The 18,865-nt window shown below is 48.4% G+C and overlaps 1 protein-coding gene across 5 annotated transcripts in view; it reads right to left on the bottom strand.

The window, feature by feature from the left end:
- esrp1 (epithelial splicing regulatory protein 1) overlaps nucleotides 1–18,865 on the bottom strand; it is a 129,455-nt gene that overhangs the window by 46,403 nt on the left and 64,187 nt on the right. For all 5 annotated transcript variants that reach the window (XM_078540779.1, XM_078540776.1, XM_078540775.1 and 2 more), the window contains exon 13: nucleotides 8,709–8,883. In XM_078540779.1, the coding sequence (XP_078396905.1) occupies nucleotides 8,709–8,883 (175 nt within the window). The remainder of the gene's footprint in view (nucleotides 1–8,708; nucleotides 8,884–18,865) is intronic.

Genomic DNA, 18,865 nt, shown 5'->3' with positions numbered 1-18,865 from the left:
TGGGCTTTCATTCGCATGCTCGCCGTCACCCTGCTGTTGCATCACACCTGCTGCCACCTTTAAAAGGCAGCTGCCAGCAAAGCGCTCATCGCCACCAGCTCACCACTGCTGCCTGGAAGACATGGCCGACAAAGGAAAAAAGATTGCAACCCCTCCACTTTAACAACAGGTCCCTCGAGCGACTACTGGGTGCCGTGGAGGCCCGCCAGGATGTGCTCTACCCCCACTCTGGCCGCAGGATGGGCAGCAAAGTCACCAACCTGGCTTGGGAGGTGGTGGCAGCGGTGGTCAGTGCAAACGATCTTTAGAGAGGGACAGCCACCCAGTGCCACAAAAGGATGAATGATCTCCTTCGTTCCGCTAGGGTAAGTCACTCTTTTCATCACTCCCAACTTTCTGACTCTCAAACCCATCACACAACCACAGGGCCCTCAATCACTGCCAGAGCAAGGGACATCACCATTCGCTCTCTCACACACACACCATCATTGTCCTCATCCTGTTCATGGGACCACTCACCACCCACATCTGGCCTGGTAGGTATCCTGATACACTCTCCCCATCTCTATCCATGCAGGATAAACTGGCTCACAACAGGAGGGAAAGGTCGTAGACAGGTGGAGGGGTGCCGGAGATTAAAGTTCTGACAGAATTCAAAAACAGAGCTATCTAGCTATCCAGCAATGACCAGGACTGGTCCTGTGCTGACCGTGAAGTTGGTGCTGCTCTACCAAGTGAGGATCTAGCAGTGCAACATCTATCAGACAACCATGCCGTGAGTGATGTGTCCTCTTTCATAGACCACTGCCATGCACTAATTATTTCGCTTTGCTTTTGTAGGCACATCTGCCAAACAATCGACAGAGTCCATGACCCAGGGCCTCCAATCAAGCTCTGAAGAAACCTCTGAAGAGGAATCTGGAGGCACCCTCCCTGAAGTCCCTTCACAGCACTTACCCATACCCTCCACCAGCACAGAGATGCACACCTTGGTGGAACCTAGTTTTAGATTAGCCTCAGGATCACAATCTGGTGAGCACATCGCACTTTCTGAACCACAGCAGACGGAGGCAGGGACTTCCCAGGTCTGCTGGAGGCCAGAATGTTGCTGAGTCCGAGTCAGATGACCAGCCTCTGGACTTCGGTCATGTCACAGTTGCTGGAGCTGCAAAGGCAAGCTAAGGAATATTAGGAAGGGATGTCCACTGCACTCCTCAGATTGCATGGCACAGCGGAGGAGTCCGTCCGTCTTCAGGCTAAGATGATAATGCTGGCATTACAACACACTGAGGTCAACACTGGCAGGATGGTGGCCATGGAGACCTTGGACCAGGATGTCACTCCTGCACTGCTATGCAGGCTTAACTTCATCGATGATGCTGTAGTTGGCCTCCAACAGTGTGTACACGAGAGGGGGGGTGCTGCGTAGCTTGATCTCACTCCAGCTACCCCTTCCGCTTACTGCGTCAGCCAGGGGCCCTCAGGCACCCATAGGGAGGCAGATCAGCAAGTGCACACTCCATGGTCATCCACCCACATGACTCTTGGGGTGACCAGCCCATCCAAATCCCCTCTTCCTGTAACCTCCACAACTCCAACTTCACAGGCCGAGGAAGGCGCCACTGCCACACAGCAGGACCCCGAAAACAGGCTGGGGCCCTCCAGAGGACACCCGCCAAAGTCATTACAAACAGGCTGCCTCCATCTCTGCTGTGGATGTCCAGGGAGCACCGAGACGTAGCGGCAGGGTTAGGAAAGCTAGGTAGAAGTAGTTGCACAGCCTGGCCACGAGTGTTGATCACTTGTAAATACTGTTCACTATTGTCAATAAACTCCTAAGCATGCCTCCCTGCCTGTGGCTCCTTGTTCTGATGAGCAGTGTTCTTGTCACTCAGATGTGAAACCTTTCTGCACAAGATAAAAGGTGGGTGTCTCAGTCCAGGGCTTCTTCCCTGTGCTTTGTGCAGCCTTCGGACCACAGTGATGGTTCAGCCTCATGCTCCCTGGAAACATTACTGATGCCTGCACCTTGGCAGTGCTGGTCATTGCTGCCAGAATGTAGTGGGCAGGCGCCACAGAGTTCTCTCATTCTCTGTGTGTTCTCAGCATCCTTAAGGTGTGGCTGGCTCTCAACACACCAGCATCTGCGACCAGTGATGCTGTGCACCAGCTCGTGAAGGGCTGAGGTGCTGAAGGCGGACATAGCATCAGATGCGTCTAAAGTTTCATGGCTGCGTCTCTGAGATGGCCCTGATCATAGAACACAAGTGAGCTGCCCTCGGCTAGACAGGAGTCAGATATTCTTAGAGGCTATGTGAAGATCTATGGAGTGTCCTCACTGCATGTTGTCATCATCCTCCTGCGATCGTCCTGACCCCCACCTTGATTGCCTATGCACAGGATGCAGCGCCAGGGCAACACTTGACCGCACCCGCCCCCTCCATCCCCCGCCTCAGCAGTTGCCTCCGAGGCTGGCCAACACTTGCCCCCAGAAACCATGTTCCCCCTGCTTTCAGCAGTCACCTCCGAGGCTGGCCAGCACTTGCCCCCGCCCCCCAGCACCCGAGGCCTGTGAACAGGACGCTGCTACTCACTCACCTCAGTTCCCCTAAAGTGAAGTCCGCCAAGTGCATGTCGCCTGTGTGTTGTGGAACACGTCAGCATGCTTTCCCGCCGACGTGGATGGACAATACGGCGGGGTTCAAAGAGCCTGGCAGGATGGCCTTTTAATTATATGCTGATGTATTACAATTAGCTCCACATCGACCAATGGCGGGAAACGCAGCCTGCCATCGGCTCGCTGAGCGGACAATTGCAACCTACCTTCGTGCCGTCGTGAAGCAGGTTGCACCATATTTTCCGTGCAAGCCACCTATCACTCCCACTGCCAGCAGGCTCAGAAAATTCCACCCATTGAGACACACATTGTGGAAGGGAACATCTCATTTATTTCACCAAATATCAACACTAAACATCCTCAGATTAAATGTAATGTTGGTTGAAACCAGAGTAAATATACTCTGCATAATAACAGACCACTAATCAAAGCTCAGGATTGAGGCGACAGGAGTTCTCATTATAGCTGCAATCAGTTGTTTGCCACAGTAATGTTACCCATTGTACAGAAGAAAAAGCACCACCTACTGCGCCTCTGAATTTATCCATTCCTTATCCTCAACCATAATAAGCAAGATAGGCAAATTTTCCAATAAGCCTGAACCAACTCAACAGACTGTCCAATTATTTCACGTAAACTGCTGCAGGCATGGGCACAGATTGCATCAGTGTGGATTAGATTCAAACCCAGGTGTTGGAGGCAAAATAAAAACAATTTGTTTTCTAACTGAGTGTCACTACCCCTCTGCACCACCACACCGCATCCCCACCCCCCCACCACTCCCCCACCCACCAAATGTCGTGTGACATAAACAAAGATTTCTGTCTGGTGTTGCTGTGATGGCTTTCCCCTTTCGGACTCCCTCATTGTACAGTATCAATGAGACTAACTGTCAAATAAAGCCAAAGTCCTGCAAGTGGCATGTCCAGATATAATGGTGCAATGCTTATTACAATGTCCTTTTTAAAAGTCTTAGATAGAATTTACAGCATCAAACAGGCCAAGTGGTCAGTGCTCCACTGGTCAGTGCTCCAGTATTTATGCTCCACAGAAGTCTTCCTCCATTTTACAAAAGCAAAATACTACAGGTGCTGGAAATCTGAAATAAAATAGAAAATTACTGGAAATACTCAGTTTCAAGTTATGTCTTTTCATCAGGACTGTGCTGATGAAAGGTCATCAACCTGAGATATTAACTCTGTTTCTCTCTCTCCACAGATGCTGCCAGGCCTGATTGGTATTTCCAGCTTCTTTCATTCTACTTGATCTAACTCAATCTGCATATCCTTCAAAGTGCTGCAATTCAAATCTCAGGACCATGAAGAAACAAAAGTTCTTATTATAGATGCAAGCAGTTGCATCCTATGGTAATGAGGGGGTTGGTCACATCACTTTAAAATAGAGAGATTCTATCAAAAAACGTAGGGGGAACAGAATCCATTGATAACTTTTAAAGTTAAATGGATAAACATGTTCAAAAGTGAAAAGGGACCAAGGAATTGTTTTTTCAGAGAGACATTATAAATGCGATGGGCTGAATAGCCTCCTCTGTGCTATAAAATATCTATAATTCTTTGGTCCATCTTGCATTAATTGACAAACATCTCCTTCTGTGCTGTAATAACTCCATGGCTAGTCCTAATCTAGATACTTCTGCTGGAAAGTGAGCACAGGATCAAGGTTGGTTCTGATGTCACTATGGTCAAGTAGCCTGCTGCTGACGGGCAAGGTCAAGGATCTTCCCCTCCCTTCCGGAACCTTGATAGAGCTCCTCTTGACTTCACTTTCCACCCAACCAGCCTCCATATTCAAATGATCATCCTCTGCCATTTCCACCAACTCCAGCATGATACCACCAAACACAACTTCCCCTCATCTCCCGTCAGCATTTCAGAGGGCCTGTTCTCTCCATTACACCCTGGTCCACGCCTCTAACACCCCCAACACCTCATCCCCTTCCCATGCCATCATAGGTGATGTAACCTGCTCATTTACCTCCTTACCATCCAAGGCCCCAAACACTCCTTCCAGGTGAAGCAGTGATTTACTTGAATTTCTTTCGATTTAGTCTACAGTATTCCCTGCTCACAATGCTGTCTCCTCTACAATTGGGAGACCAAACGCAGACTGGGTGACTGCTTTGCAGAACACCTTTGCTCAGGCAGCAAGCATGACCCTGACCTTCCTGTCGCTTGCCACTTCAATCCACCATCCTGTTCTCATGCTCACATTTTTGTCCTCGACCTGCTACAACATTCCAGTGAATTGCCCAATGCAAGATGGAGGAACAGAACATCATCCGATTAGGCACTTTACAGCCTTCAGGGCTTAACATTGAGTTCCACAACTTCAGACCATGAACTCTGTCCACCGGTTTGATTCCCCCCCCAACCCAATCAAGTGCCAGTCTATATCTTGTTCTTACGTTTTTTTGCTTTCAGACAGGGCTGACTTTTTTTCTGCTATTAACGCCTACTTTGGGGCAAAGCTTTAGTCTGTAATACTATCATTACCACTCCTTTTGTCTTGTGTTTCATGACAACTTTGTCATTTTATCTTCCCTACCCTCTAACTTATCCCTGACCTTTCATTTTGCTCCATCTGCTCCTCTCCCCTTTTTCAATAGCATAAAACACACACTCTACCTCTCCCCAGATCCGAAGAAGAGCCGTATTGGACTCGAAACATTAACTTGGTTGCTGTCTCCACATATGCTGCCAAGCCTAATGAGTTTTTCCAGCACAGTTTTTACTTCAGATTTCCTGCATCTGCAGTATTTTGCTTTTATTTTAATGTCAAGTATCACATTTGAAGAATAAAAACTTGAGTGGGGTAACATCTGCAGAATCAGAGCATGGAAGTTATTGGCCCAGATTTTGCTATTTACCTCACTGATAACTGCCCAAAGACCCCTTTTGGGTTTATCAGGAAAAATTTCCTCTAAATGGATGTCTTCCAGCACGGCAGACTTTACAGAGAGTCTGTGGCATCTGAACAGGGCAAGTAACAGTGAGACTCTTCAACTAGATTGAAGCACCCTCACAGACATGCAGAGTCCAAAGCATGAAGCAAAAAGCAGGAAGTATAAATTAGATTTAAACAAATGTACAAAAAGCAAAATAAAGACTGGGAAATACGAATGGAATTGAGGAGAGGAATGAGAGACTAAGACCTGGATTTTCATCACTGAGGTGGGCAGGAGTTTGGAAAATTTGCCAGCACAGTTTGCCTACCTTGGGAGAATGCACAAAGGTGGGTGGGGGGCATAGCTTGGCATAGGGGACATGAAGAGGACCTTTTGAACTCACCGTTTAAGAGGTCCCCTCAAGCAGACGGTGGTTCACGGCGCTTCCGAGGTGTCATAAGACCATAAGACATAGGAGCAGAAATTAGGACATTCGGCCCATTGAGTCTGCTCATGAACCATGACTCTTTAAAAACCGGCCTGACTCCATGAAAATTTCTGAGTAGCAAGACATGCCCATCTCTGCAATGGAGCCAGCCAGGTTGGGTGTATTGGGTGCAGGCTCACGACCCAGACCAGCCCTTAAAAGGCACTCCTGAAAAATTGCACAGCCTGGGAGCTGGGTCGGGAATCCTGGAATTGGGACCCACCCACCATTTTTAAAAGGGCTCCCGAGTCACCCTGACTTGGTGAAAATCCAGGCCCCAGACTGAAAACTTTATTTTTTTTTTCAATCTCCAACACAGATTTTCTTCTGCGGGAGACTTATGAGACTTCAAAATTGTAAAATTAATTTATCAAGGCTAGATAGTTCAGCAATAATTATCACACCATTAAAAATTCACTTATTGCAGAATGCACCAACCCTAACTTTTTCAGCTGCTTTTCGTGTGGAACTAGCAGGCAAGTCACCAATGTTCATGCTATTGCAGACATTTCAATGCCCAATCAATCAATCAGAAAGGACCACAACAGTGCACCTTGTGGAAAAGTAGATTGTTATCTCTGACAGCAATATCTGGATTTCACATTAAACTGCGCATGTGTATACTCCAGACATTGCTGTCAGATTTCCTCCATTATATGGTGAGCGCTGATAGCCTCACTATTGTTCTTAACCCAAATTCCAGACCAATGTGCAAGAAAATTGGGGATGTTTGTTCAAAGGACTGAATGACCTACTTTGTTCCTATGGAATTCCTAAACTTGGTGGGAGAGCGCTAAATGAACATACAGATTGAAAAGCAAAGAAAATCACAAATACTCCCACTCTACTTTCTCCAATTAGGTCAATGCAACTATTTTATACCCTACTTAGATCGTGGTTTTAGTTACAATGAAAACTGCTTTGCTGTAACGAACCAGTTCCCTCTGTGTCATGGGATGGATCTGGCACCCCGAAACAACTGAATTGCACACACGCAGTTGGTGAGGAATCATGCCTATAGCTTTCCAATTAATGAAGAGAGATGTAAAGAGTTTTGGTGGGTTGGGAACTCAAAGCCAGAATAAAATAATAGATGCTGCCTTAGATAGCTATTTACTTTCATACCACTTTTGTGTCAGAGAATACAAGGGAGGCAGCACACGGGGTTTAAACTCCTGTGTATAGTGCCTCATTTGCAACTGTAAATGTATTGGGCCATTATTTTCTATGGCTGTCTGCTGTTAGACTTGCCCTTGCACATTTAGATTTTAAAATTTTTTGCATGGTGAGCTGTTAAATGTTGCAGCAAAGGAAAGAGAGCCCGAGTGAACAGGGCAATGCATCTCCTTAACAAATCAGATTGAAGGACTGTGAGGGTAGTAGCTCAAGGACGAAGAAGGAAATGTAAATTATTGTGGGCAAATTCAGTGCCAAATCTGTTATAGAAGGGAACCAGAAAAAAGAAAGATTGGACTAAAAGAAAGGGAAAGACAGGCAGAAAGAAAAAGAAATGTTTTTCATTTTAACTTTTGCATTTTTAAAATGTCCAACAATTAAAACCTGTTGGAATGAAACTGTTCACTTGTAATAATTATTTTTTCAATGCTAGAGAGGTTGACTGGCAATAATTAACACTTATCATTGTTAAAAAAGGGACTTGTACTGAAATTTAAAAAACCCAACTTGTTGCAGCAAACTTAGTTTGCATCTACCATGAAAATAAAGCAACTTCATACTATTCAATGCATTTTAATGGTGTAACAGATGTCAAGTAGTTTTCATGAAACTAATGATGGATAGGCACAACTCAGTCAGCAACTTTGCATTTGAGGTTAACCACACATCTACCCTTTGTTTGAACATACTATACTATTGAACATAACTAATACGGACACCAATTGCGTCACCGTTATTTTGGTAGTAAGTTAGGGCCCAATGTATCATGCTCCCCTGTCAGATTTCCCCACTGATCCCAGAAGCACTTATCACTGAACAAAAGTTATTTAGAAATAGTAGAGAAGAAAAGGAACAAAGACTATTAAACCAATTCATGTTTTGTTTTGTGACTGTAGCTATGACAAAACTTCTCTTCAAAAAGGTTCTTTTATAAATTATGGGAGATAAGTGCTAGATGGGGCTATTTAAAAGGGATGTAAGAAATATCTTGCTTTTATCTAACACTTTCCATGAATTCATGATATTCCAAAGTGCTTTACAGCCATTGAAAGACTTCTGAAGTACAGTCACTGTTGTAATCAATGAAACGTGGCAGCCAATTCGCACATAGCAAGGTCTCATAAACAGCAATGAAATAAATGTCCAGATCATTTGTTAGCTGAGAGATAAATATCAGCTCTTTTTTGAGTAGTGTTGTGGAATTTTTTTTTACATCAATCTAAGGGGCCAAAGGATGACAACTCCAACATTGTAGTTCTTCCTTAGTACTGCACTGAAGTACAAGCTTAGATTTTGTTCACATGTCTGTGGAATGTCACTTGAACCCACATAACGCCGACACAAGAGATTGCTTTGACTGAGCCAAACTAACAGCTTTTATGGATAGGTTGTGACACCGAAGAAACACCTTACTTTTTTCTGGTCTCTCAATAGCCATCCAACAGTACATGATTAAATGACCAGTATTAATTTGACATTGTACCCTTCGTTATTATCACAAGCTTCTAGATACGAATTCTCACCTCGGATAGAATGCAGAATAGTTCATGTAGAACTGGGCACCAGCTGGGTAGTATGCCGTTGAAGGTGGGAGAGTCCGGGGACTGAGAAACACAGGTTGTTGATAGAGAGCTGCAGATTCAGCTGAAATAACAGTTGCCTGTGTTGGAAACGTATTGTATGGTGAGGGAGACAAGCCTAGATAATAAAACAAAGAGAAATCATAATATTTGCTTGTGTGGAAAGCTGTAGAAGTACCCAAGGAGATCTCCTTGTCCATAATTTATAGTTACTTAACTATCATAGGAGATTTGATCATATTAAATTATCATAGGAGCAATTCTTTTCTCCACACCACTACCCATAGCAGTAGGGTCCACAGGCAACAAAACTCCCCTGGTACTTTAACTCATTGGCTATTTTTTTATGCAAGAGTCTAGATTCAAAATTCTCATCCTTGTGTTCAAATCCCTTCATGACCTCACCCTTCTCTATCACTTAACGTCTCCAGCCCTACAATTCTTCGAGGACTCTAACATTTCTCCAATTCTGGCCTCTGGTATAAACTCTTTCCTTCACCCCACTATTGAAAGCTAAGCCTTCGGCAATCTAGGCCCCAAGCTCTGGAAATTCCTCCCTAGACCTCTTCAACTTCTCATTCTTGAAGACCGTCCTTAAAACCTAATACTTTGACCAAACTGTCAGTCACCTGTCCTAATAACCAACATCCTTACTTGGCTTTTTGTTAAATTTTGTTCCTGTGAATTGAGGTGTTTTACTACATTAAAGGTGCTATATAAAAGTAAGTTGTTGTTTTAGATAGTGGAAATGAATGACCTATTTGGCCAAAACAGATATCATAGTTGAGCCCAATCCTGTAGTCATATAGCGTCCCTCAATTGTCTTCCAATGATCTGCTGATGAGAATGTGCAATCAGAATAAGGACTTTGAGGGAAACATTTCTCTTCAGTGACACTGAGGCTGCCCCAATGATAAATTCCCAAATGAGCAAAGGCCAGGGGTTAATGCTAAATTCTTCTGGATTTAAATAACTCAATGCAACAATAGGTGGATCCATTACCAAGAAAAAAACCTTTCAATGGTTATAGATACTTAGAGTGTACTATGGTGTACTTTTGTCCTGTACATTGGTTACGTTCTACATGATTTTTTAAAAAGCACTTTTTATTCATAAAGTATCTTTCTAATACCATTTTTAAAACTCTCACAAATATGTTTGAAATATTTTTTGTATATCGTGAAAGCCTCAAGGCGTGTTGAGCACTCAGAGTTAAACTGTACATCTGTTTAATCGTCGCTATTGAGCAAGCAAATACAAACAGCCAAACTCAAAGCTGTATCAATCATTTTCAGGATACAGTGCCTAATCTCGTGAAAATCAGGCAAGGTGCGTTCTAAGCATTGTGTTGCTTCATGAAGGCAACACATTTCAGTACTTGTTTAACACAGTTCCTATTTACACCATATATAAAGCACTCTGGAGATAGTCACGTCACTCTGAATCACAACCAAAAGGATACATCATATTGAGACAGTTCACAATTGTGTGAAATAAGTCACAAATTTAGGTTCTTTTTCCCCAGAATTTTATCAGCATAACCACACCACAACTAATGACAAAAGACAAGTGCTTTGTGATAAATAGGGAAGTCAAAAGGGCATTGAGAGAATTATACTAGGTGGTACATTCTTATTAAAGGCAGACAGAAACCTTTTTGGAAAAAACATGATTGGGTGTTGTATAAAACTACTGCTTCCTATAAGTAATGGGGGGAACAAGCATGTTGGATGAGGAGTTGGAATGTCTATCGGTAGGAAAATGAAGCTCAAAGTAGATACTATTGGAGTAGCTCAAGGGTTAACAGTGGAGGCAGTCTCATTGGCAGTGGGTGTCATGATGGGTGGGGGGGGTACAATTCAGCAGGAGGAGCAGAAATCGGTTTCACACTGTCGTGAAACTAGCTTGCTCCATTAGTCATTGGTGGGCCACATTTCCTGCAGCAGCATAGACTGAAGAAAGTACACAAGACATGCTGGGGTGGGGTGGAAAAGAGGGAAGCAGCCACACACTTGGAAAAGCTGGTCAAAAAAGTGAGCATTCTTCCGTAGCTGAGACCGTTCAGCAGAATCTTCATTGACATTTTTGGAATCAGGCCTCTGAAGCTTTTCTGCCCACCGAAGCAACACAAAAAGCATGAAAATGCCACCTAATCCTCCAGGACATTTCACCACTTGGGCGCAGACTGCAAATTAATGTGCATTTTAGGGGGCAGCAGAACAATTGGCCGACTGGACAAGTTGTACAATCAGCTTACGAAAGGTGGCCATGGCACAGTCACTGGTAGAGGCACTCACAGCCTCTTGCGATGTCTTTATTAAGGTTTGGACCAGTATCCATCATGGTTCAAGCTAACAGCATAGCCTTGCAGTGCAGGTTAAGAGAATGCCTGCGCCCAAGCTGAGAGCACAGCATGCAGTCCAGTGGCTGAAGCTGCCGCCAATCGGTCAAGTGGAGTGGGTCGGAAGTGGCTGGTGTTTTGGACAGCCATGGAGTGCACTACACACTGGCCATCCAAATGGTGGCCAACACTCTCACTTGCGTGAAGGGGCCTTCAGACTTAACCAAGAGAGAGGTTCTTACGATACGCATGCTAACCCACAAATCTCTCTTTGATCCTGCAGGAAGAGAACATCAGGATCATGGAATCTGGTGCTTTAGCAGTGTGCCTCATGGCTTACAGGGAGCAAAGAGGAGAGCAGCGGGGGTGCCTGGATCTGCAAAGGGAGGAGCACCTCCCTCAAGATGAAGGGGTGATGGGGCCTCCTGCACATGCAGCTGAAGATCCACAGATAGCCATCGCTTTTAGGCACTTTGCTAGGCCCAGGGTCTATATACGGCATTTGTCATTCCTGAAGATGACTGAGAACCAGCGTCGCCGAAGACAGCACACGTCTAGGAAACTGGTCAGTCACATATACCTCCTGCTGCAGGGTTTGGCGACATGGGGACATGGAGGGCATCCACTGTCAGTGGCCGTGAAAGTGATCGTAGCACTCAATTTTTATGCCAGTGGCTCCATCCAGGGCTCCACAGGTGACCTGTGCGCAATCTCACAAGCCTCTACATACAGGTGTATCTAGGAGGCCACGGACACCATTTTTGCAAAGGCAAAGAACTTTGTGCATTTTGACCAGGGTCAGGAAAGCCAGAAAGCAAGACCACTGGAATTTGTGCAGGTCTCTGGTTTTCCACAGGTGGAGGGTGCCATCGGCAGCACTCACGTGATGCTTAGATCTCCGTGGCAACAAGCAGTCAACTACGTCAACCGCAAAGGTTTCCACTCACCCAATGTTCAGCTGGTGCGTGACCATCACAAACACATCCTGCAAGTCTGCGCACAATTCCCAGGGAACATCTACATCCTTAGCAGGTCTCAGATCTGTGACATCTTCCAGGGTGCAGAAAGGCTGCAGGGCTGGCTCCTCAGGGACAAGGGCTACAGAGGATGTGGCTGATGATGCCTGTGCAGCGGCCTCAGACTGCAGCCGAGACAGAATATAATGAGGCTCAAGTGGCGAGGCACCAAAGTGCAGGTCGCCAGGTCCGGTGCACATTGCAATGCAGTGCATGAGGTTGTCGCGTATCATTGTTGCTTGCTGCATGCTACACAACCTGGCGCTGCAAAGGAGGCGGAAGGATCTGGCTGAGGAGGAGATGAATGAGCTGCACATCTCCTTCAATGAAGAGGATGTTGAAGGGGTGACGGTAATGAAGCCTTCGGAGGTGAGGATGCTGGCGATGAGGCCATTGCACTGGCCAGATGAGGCAGGAGCATTTGGGAGACCCTCATAACCGCAAGATTCGTGCAGGATGATGACAAGATGCAGTGGGGACAGTCCTGACATCCTCACATTGCATCTGTGAACATTTGATTCCTGTGTGGTTGATGGCAGCGAAGGCCCTAATAGTCTCTAGATTCCAGGAGGGTGACGACGACATGCAGTGAGGCCAATTCATAGATCTTCACATTGTCTCTGTGAAGGTCTGACTCCTGTGTGGCTGAGGGCAGCTCGCTTGCGTTCTCTGATCAGGTTCATATCATGGAGTCACAGCCATGAACCTTTAAATGCACCTGATCCTTTGTCAGCCTTTATCGCCTGCCCCTTCAGGAGCACACCAACACCAGACACAGCTGCTGAAGAGATGGGGGGGGGGGGCCAGCCCCACCTCAAAAGGTGTCGAGAGCTCAAAGAGAATGACGGAACACTGTGGCGCTTTCCCACGACATTCTGGCAGCAATGACAAGCACCACCGAGGTGCAGGCATCATTGATTTGTTCAGTGTGTGTGAAGCCGGACCAGCACTTTGATCTGAAAGTTACACACTGCACAGGGAAGAGAACCTGGACTGCATTACCTGCCTTTATCTTGTGCAGGAACCAAGGTTTCACATCTGAGTGACACGAACACTGCTCATCATAACAAGGAGCCATAGGCAAGGAGACATTCTTGGGAGTTTATTGACAAGAGTGAACATTATGTACAAGTGATTAACACCCATGCCCAGGCTGTGCGACAGAGCGAGCCCAGACTGTGAAAGCCATCTACTGCCAGAAGTGTTCAGCAGCTTTGTCCAGCATTAGCCGGATTCACCAGAAATATACATCTTCTTGAGCCTTCGTGACTCTTTGCAGGCATTGCCCATCTTTTACCAGGACATGATCAAAGTTTGGAACGTGGTTGCCTTGTGACGCAACTCTCCGCCGTCAGGAGTAGCAGCCATCATAAAAGAGCCGCTGCTCAGGAATCTGTCCCTCTGGCCTTTTCAGTGGTTGGCAGAGAGGAGTGTGGCCGATGGGGTGCCCAGGATCGGGGACATGCTGGGTGGTGGAGTAGGCTAGATGCTACCACAGGAGTTGTTGCATCGCGTGTCTGTGGATGTCCGGCTCGTGGCCGTTGCCATTCAAGACCTTAGGACGGTCGTGCTCGGCCCTGACGTTATACTGGGTCTCGAGGTGGCGCAGGTGTGTGGTGGTCTTCCATCTGAGCGTTCCCCTGTTCGGACGGAATTCCACATTGGCCCCAAGCCTCGAACCCTCCCTCGGGAGCCGATGCCCCGCAAAAATATGAACCGCCTCGGGGAAATGCCCTTTGTGCCATTTGGCATGGCGCGGAGGAGCTTTCTGTATGGACTGCTGCTGCACACCTTCCATTTTCTCGCCCTCGCCCGCCGCCCGGACACGCCCTGGCGTGCCTTGTTGCCGTCCGGCGATGGAGGCCCCTTTAGGAGGCCCTCTACGGAGGTGTCCTCCCGCTTTCCGTCAGGGACCTAGGTTGGAGGGTGTTGCACGCAGCAGTCCCCTACAACCGTAGAATGTGTAGGTTCACGGACTCCCAGGACACCTGCCCTTTTTGTGGTCTTGTGGAGTCCATGGACCATGCTTATATAGGGTGTGGTAGGCTGCACTCCCTTTTCAGTTATTTAAAAAACCTTTTATTACTGTTTTGTTTGCACTTCAGTCCCACACTCCTGATCTACGGACACCCGGTGCGGAGGGGGGCCGGGAAGGAGGAGGACCTCCTCGTGAACCTGCTCCTGGGCCTGGCCAAGTCGGCCATTAACAAGTCCAGGCAGCGGGCGATCGAGGGGGTCGACCCGCCTGATTGTTTGTCCCTTTTCCGCGGCTACATTCGCGGCCGGGTGTCCCTGGAGAGGGAGCACGCGGTGTCTGCCAGCACCCTCGAGGCCTTCCGTGCCCGATGGGCACCGGGGGAACTGGGGTGCTTTATTAAACCCTTTAATCACATTTTGGTTTAATGTTTGTAAGTTTCCTTTAATCTTTGTCCTTAGTTTTACAACGGACCTGACTTAGGGGCTGTGTTTATTTTATCCCTTATTTTGTTAATTTAGTTTAATTGTTTAACTCCAAGAGAGTTACATCTTCTTGGGCCTTCGTGACTCTTTGCAGGCATTGCCCATCTTTTACCAGGACATGATCAAAGTTTGGAATGTGGTTGCCTTGCGACGCAAATCTCTGCCTTCAGGAGTAGCAGTTATCATAAAAGAGCCGCTGCTCAGGAATCTGTCCCTCTGACCTTTTCAGTGGTTGGCAGAGAGGAGTGTGGCTGACGGGGTGACCAGGATTGGGGCTATGCTGGTTGGTGGAGTAGGCTGGATGCTAACACAGGAGTTGTTGCATCGCGTGTCTGTGGATGTCCAGCTCGCGGCCGATGCCATTCAAGACCTTAGGACGGTCGTGCTCGGCCCTGACGTTATACTGGGTCTCGAGGTGGCGCAGGTGTGTGGTGGTCTTCCGCCGGAGCGTTCCCATGTTCGGACGGAATTCCACATTGGCCCCAAGCCTCGAACCCTCCCTCGAGAGCCAATGCCCCGCAAAAATATGAGCCGCCTCGGGGAAATGCCCTCTGTATCATTTAGCACAGCGTGGAGGAGTTTCCTGTATGGACTGCTGCTGCACACCCTTCACTTCCTTGCCCTCGCCCACCGCCCGGACACGCCCTGGCGTGCCTTGTTGCTGTCCGGCGGCGGAGGTCCCCATTGGGAGGCCCTCTACTCAGGTGTCCTCCCGCTTTCCATCGGGGACCTGGGGTGGAAGGTGTTGCACACAGCAGTCCCCTATAATCGTAGAATGTGTCGGTTCACAGACTCCCAAGACACCTGCCCTTTTTGCGGTCTTGTGGAGTCTGTGGACCACGTTTATGTTAATTGTTGTAGGCTGCACTCCATTTTCAGTTATTTAAAGAACCTTTTATTACTGTTTTGTTTGCACTTCAGTCCCATGCTCCTAATCTATGGACACCCGGTGTGGAGGGGGGCCGGGAAGGAGGAGTGAACGTGCTCCTGGGCTTGGCCAAGTTAGCCATTAACAGGCAGCGGGCGATCGAGGGGGTTGTCCCACCCGACTGCTTGCCCCTCTTCCGCGGCTACGTTCGCGGCCGGGTGTCTCTGGAGAGGGAGCACGCGGTGTCTGCCGGCACCATCGAGGCCTTCCGTGCCTGGTGGGCACCGCAGGGGTTGGGGTGCTTTATCGACCCTCTTAATCACATTTTGGTTTGATGTTGTTTCCTTTAAATTTTGTCTTTGGTTTTGCAGTGACCCTAACTTAGGGGCTGCGTTTTATTTTATCCTTCATTTTGTTAATTTGGTTAATTTGGTTGGCTTTAAAAGAGCTACATCTTCTTGGGCCTTTGTGACTCTTTGCAGGCATTGCCCATCTTTTACCAGGACAGGATCAAAGTTTGGAATGTGGTTGCCTTGCGATGCAACTCTCCGCCATCAGGAGTAGCAGTTATCATAAAAGAGCCGCTGCTCAGGAATTTGTCCCTCAGGCCTTTTCAGTGGTTGGCAGAGAGGAGTGTGGCTGATGGGGTGACCAGGATCGGGGACGTGCTGGGTGGTGGAGTGGGCTGGATGCTACCACAGGAGTTGTTGCATCGTGTGTCTGTGGACATCTGGCTCGTGGCCAATACCATTCAAGACCTTAGGATGGTCATGCTCGGCCCGGACATCATTCTGGGCCTCGAGGTGGCGCAGGTGCGCGGTGGTCTTCTGTCTGAGTGCACCCCTGTTCGGATGGAATTCCACGTTGGCCCCAAGCCCCGAACTCCCCCTCAGGATCTGGTGCCCCGCAACCCGAGTTGCCTTGCGGAAATGCCCTCCGTATCCTTTAGCACAGCATGGAGAGGTTTCCTGTTATGAGCTGCTACTGCACACCCTTCACGCCCTTGCCCTCGCCCGCTGCTTGGACACACCCTGGCATGCCTTGTTGCCGTCTGGTGGCGGAGGTCCCCAGTGGGGTCCCTCTACAGAGGTGCCCTCCCCTTTTCCATCGGGGACCTGGGATGGAGGATGTTGCATGCAGCAGTCCTATACAATCGTAGGAAGTGTCGGTTCACGGACTCCCAAGATGCCTGCATCTTTTGCAGCCTTGTAGAGTCCATGGATCATGTATATTTTGGTTGTTGTAGGCTGCAGTCCCTTTTCAGTTATTTGAAAAGCCTTTTACTGTTGTTTTGTTTGCACGTCAGTCCCACGTTCCTGACCTACGGGCACCCGGTGCGGAGGGGGGCTAGGAGGGAGGAGACCTCCTCGTGAACCTGCTCCTGGGCCTGGCCAAGTTGGCCATCAACAGATCCAGGCATGGGTGATCGAGGGGGTCATCCGACCCGAATGTCTGCCCCTCTTTCATGGCTATGTTTGCGGCCGGGTGTCCTTGGAGAGTTCCTGGGTGTCCGCCGGCACCGTTGAGGCCTTCCGTGCTCGGTGGGCACCACAGGGACTGGGGTGTTTTATCGACCCCTTTAATCACATTTTGATTTGATGTTTGTAAGTTTCCTTTAAATTTTGTCTTTTGTTTTTGCAGTTTCCCTTTAAGGGCCTGCCTTTTACTTTGTCCCTGATTTTGTTAATTTAGTTTATTTGGTTTGACTTAAAAGAATTACATCTTCTTAACCTTCCTAACCCTGCCGCTACGTCTTGGTGCTTCCCCGAGATCCATAGCAGAGGTGGCGGCAGCCTGCTGACTGCGATGCCCTGTCTGTGATGACCTTGGCGGGCATCCTCGGGAGGGCGGAGTCCTGGAGGGCTCCAGCCTGCTTTGGGTGTCCTGCTATGAGCCAGCTGAACCCTCATCAGCCTGTTGAGCTGGAGCTGCAGGGATCACAAGAAGGGGTATGGATCAGCCGGACAGTCACGGAGTCACCTGGCACCAGGATGTCAAGCTGCTGGTCCTCCTCCCTTTGGGTGCCTGACGGCCCCTGGCTGACTCCTTAAGAAGGGGAAGCAGGAGTGAGATCAAGCTGCCCCACACCCCTCTCACATGGACACTTTTGGAGGCCAACTATGGCGTTAACGATGGAGTTGAGCCTGCGCAGCAGTGCAGGACCGATGCCCTGGACCAAGTACCTCATGGCGACCTCCATCCTACCAGTGTTGACCTTGGTGCATTTGGCATGCTGGCACTATCACCTCAGACTGAAGGCAGATGGACTCCTCCATTGTGCCTTGCAATCTGAGGGGTGCAGCGGGCATCCCTTCCAGATGTTCCCGAGCTTGCCATTGCAGCTCCGGCAACTGTAACGTGACCGAGTCCAGAGGCTCGTCATCTGACTCGGACTCAGCAATTTTCTGGCCTCCAGCAGTTCTGAGTGCCGGACACCTGCGAAGTCCCTACCGCTGCCTGCTGTGGATCAGACAGTGCAACCGAGGCTACTCTAGAACTCGGTCCCACTGAGATGTGCGTCTCTGCGCTGGTGGAGGGTGTGGGTGAGAGATGTGACGAATCTTCAATTAGGGTGTCATCAGGTTCTTCTTCCGAGGTGTCTTTGGGGCTTGAGTCCAGGACCTGACTCGTGGAGCCCCTCAGCTGCTTCCCAGTGTGCCTGCGAAAGCATTAGTGCACGGCAGGGGACTGCGGAATTGGGGAAATCACTCACAGCATGGTTGTCCAATGGATGTTGCACAGCTGGATCCTCACTTGGTTGAGCACCGCCGACCTCACCTTCAGCACAGAAATGATCCAAATCGTAATGGGTCAGCTGGATGACTCTGTTCTCAAAGTCTGTGAGGACTTTGATGTCGGGCTTTCCTCCACCAGTCTGCGACCTCTCCCTTTTGTTGTGTGCCAGCTTGTCCTGCATGAATACAGATAGTGTGTGTAACCAGGGTGCCAGCCAGGCCAGATGAGGAGGAAGCATGTGTGGGTGCTGAGTGATGCCATGGACAGGATAAGGACACGGTCTGCAGGGCAGATGAAGGTGTGAGACACACAGTGAATGGTGATGTCTCTTGAACTGGCAGTGTGAGATCCCTGTGGATGTGTGATGTGTTTGAGAGTTGAGAGTGATAAGAGGAGTGGTTTACCCTAACAGAATGGAGATGATCATGCATCCCCTGTCCTCTTTTGCAGGGCGCTGGCACGGACCACCGGTGCCACCGCCTCCCATGCTGGATTGATGACCTTGCTTGCCAGTCTTCACCCAGACCGAGGGTAGAGGACTTCACAGCGGGCCTCCACTGCGTCCAGGGGGGCATCACTAAATTTGGGGGCAGCATGTTTCCTCCCTTTAGCAGCCATGACTTTACAGCAGCTTCTGATCCCTTAAAGAGCGAGCTCTGTGCCCTTTAAATATGTCACC

The sequence above is a fragment of the Cetorhinus maximus genome, chromosome 4 (genome assembly GCF_964194155.1).
Source record: "Cetorhinus maximus chromosome 4, sCetMax3.hap1.1, whole genome shotgun sequence".
NCBI lineage: Eukaryota > Metazoa > Chordata > Chondrichthyes > Lamniformes > Cetorhinidae > Cetorhinus > Cetorhinus maximus.
Note: the sequence above shows the minus strand (reverse complement) of the source record. Positions and strands in the feature narration are given on the sequence as shown.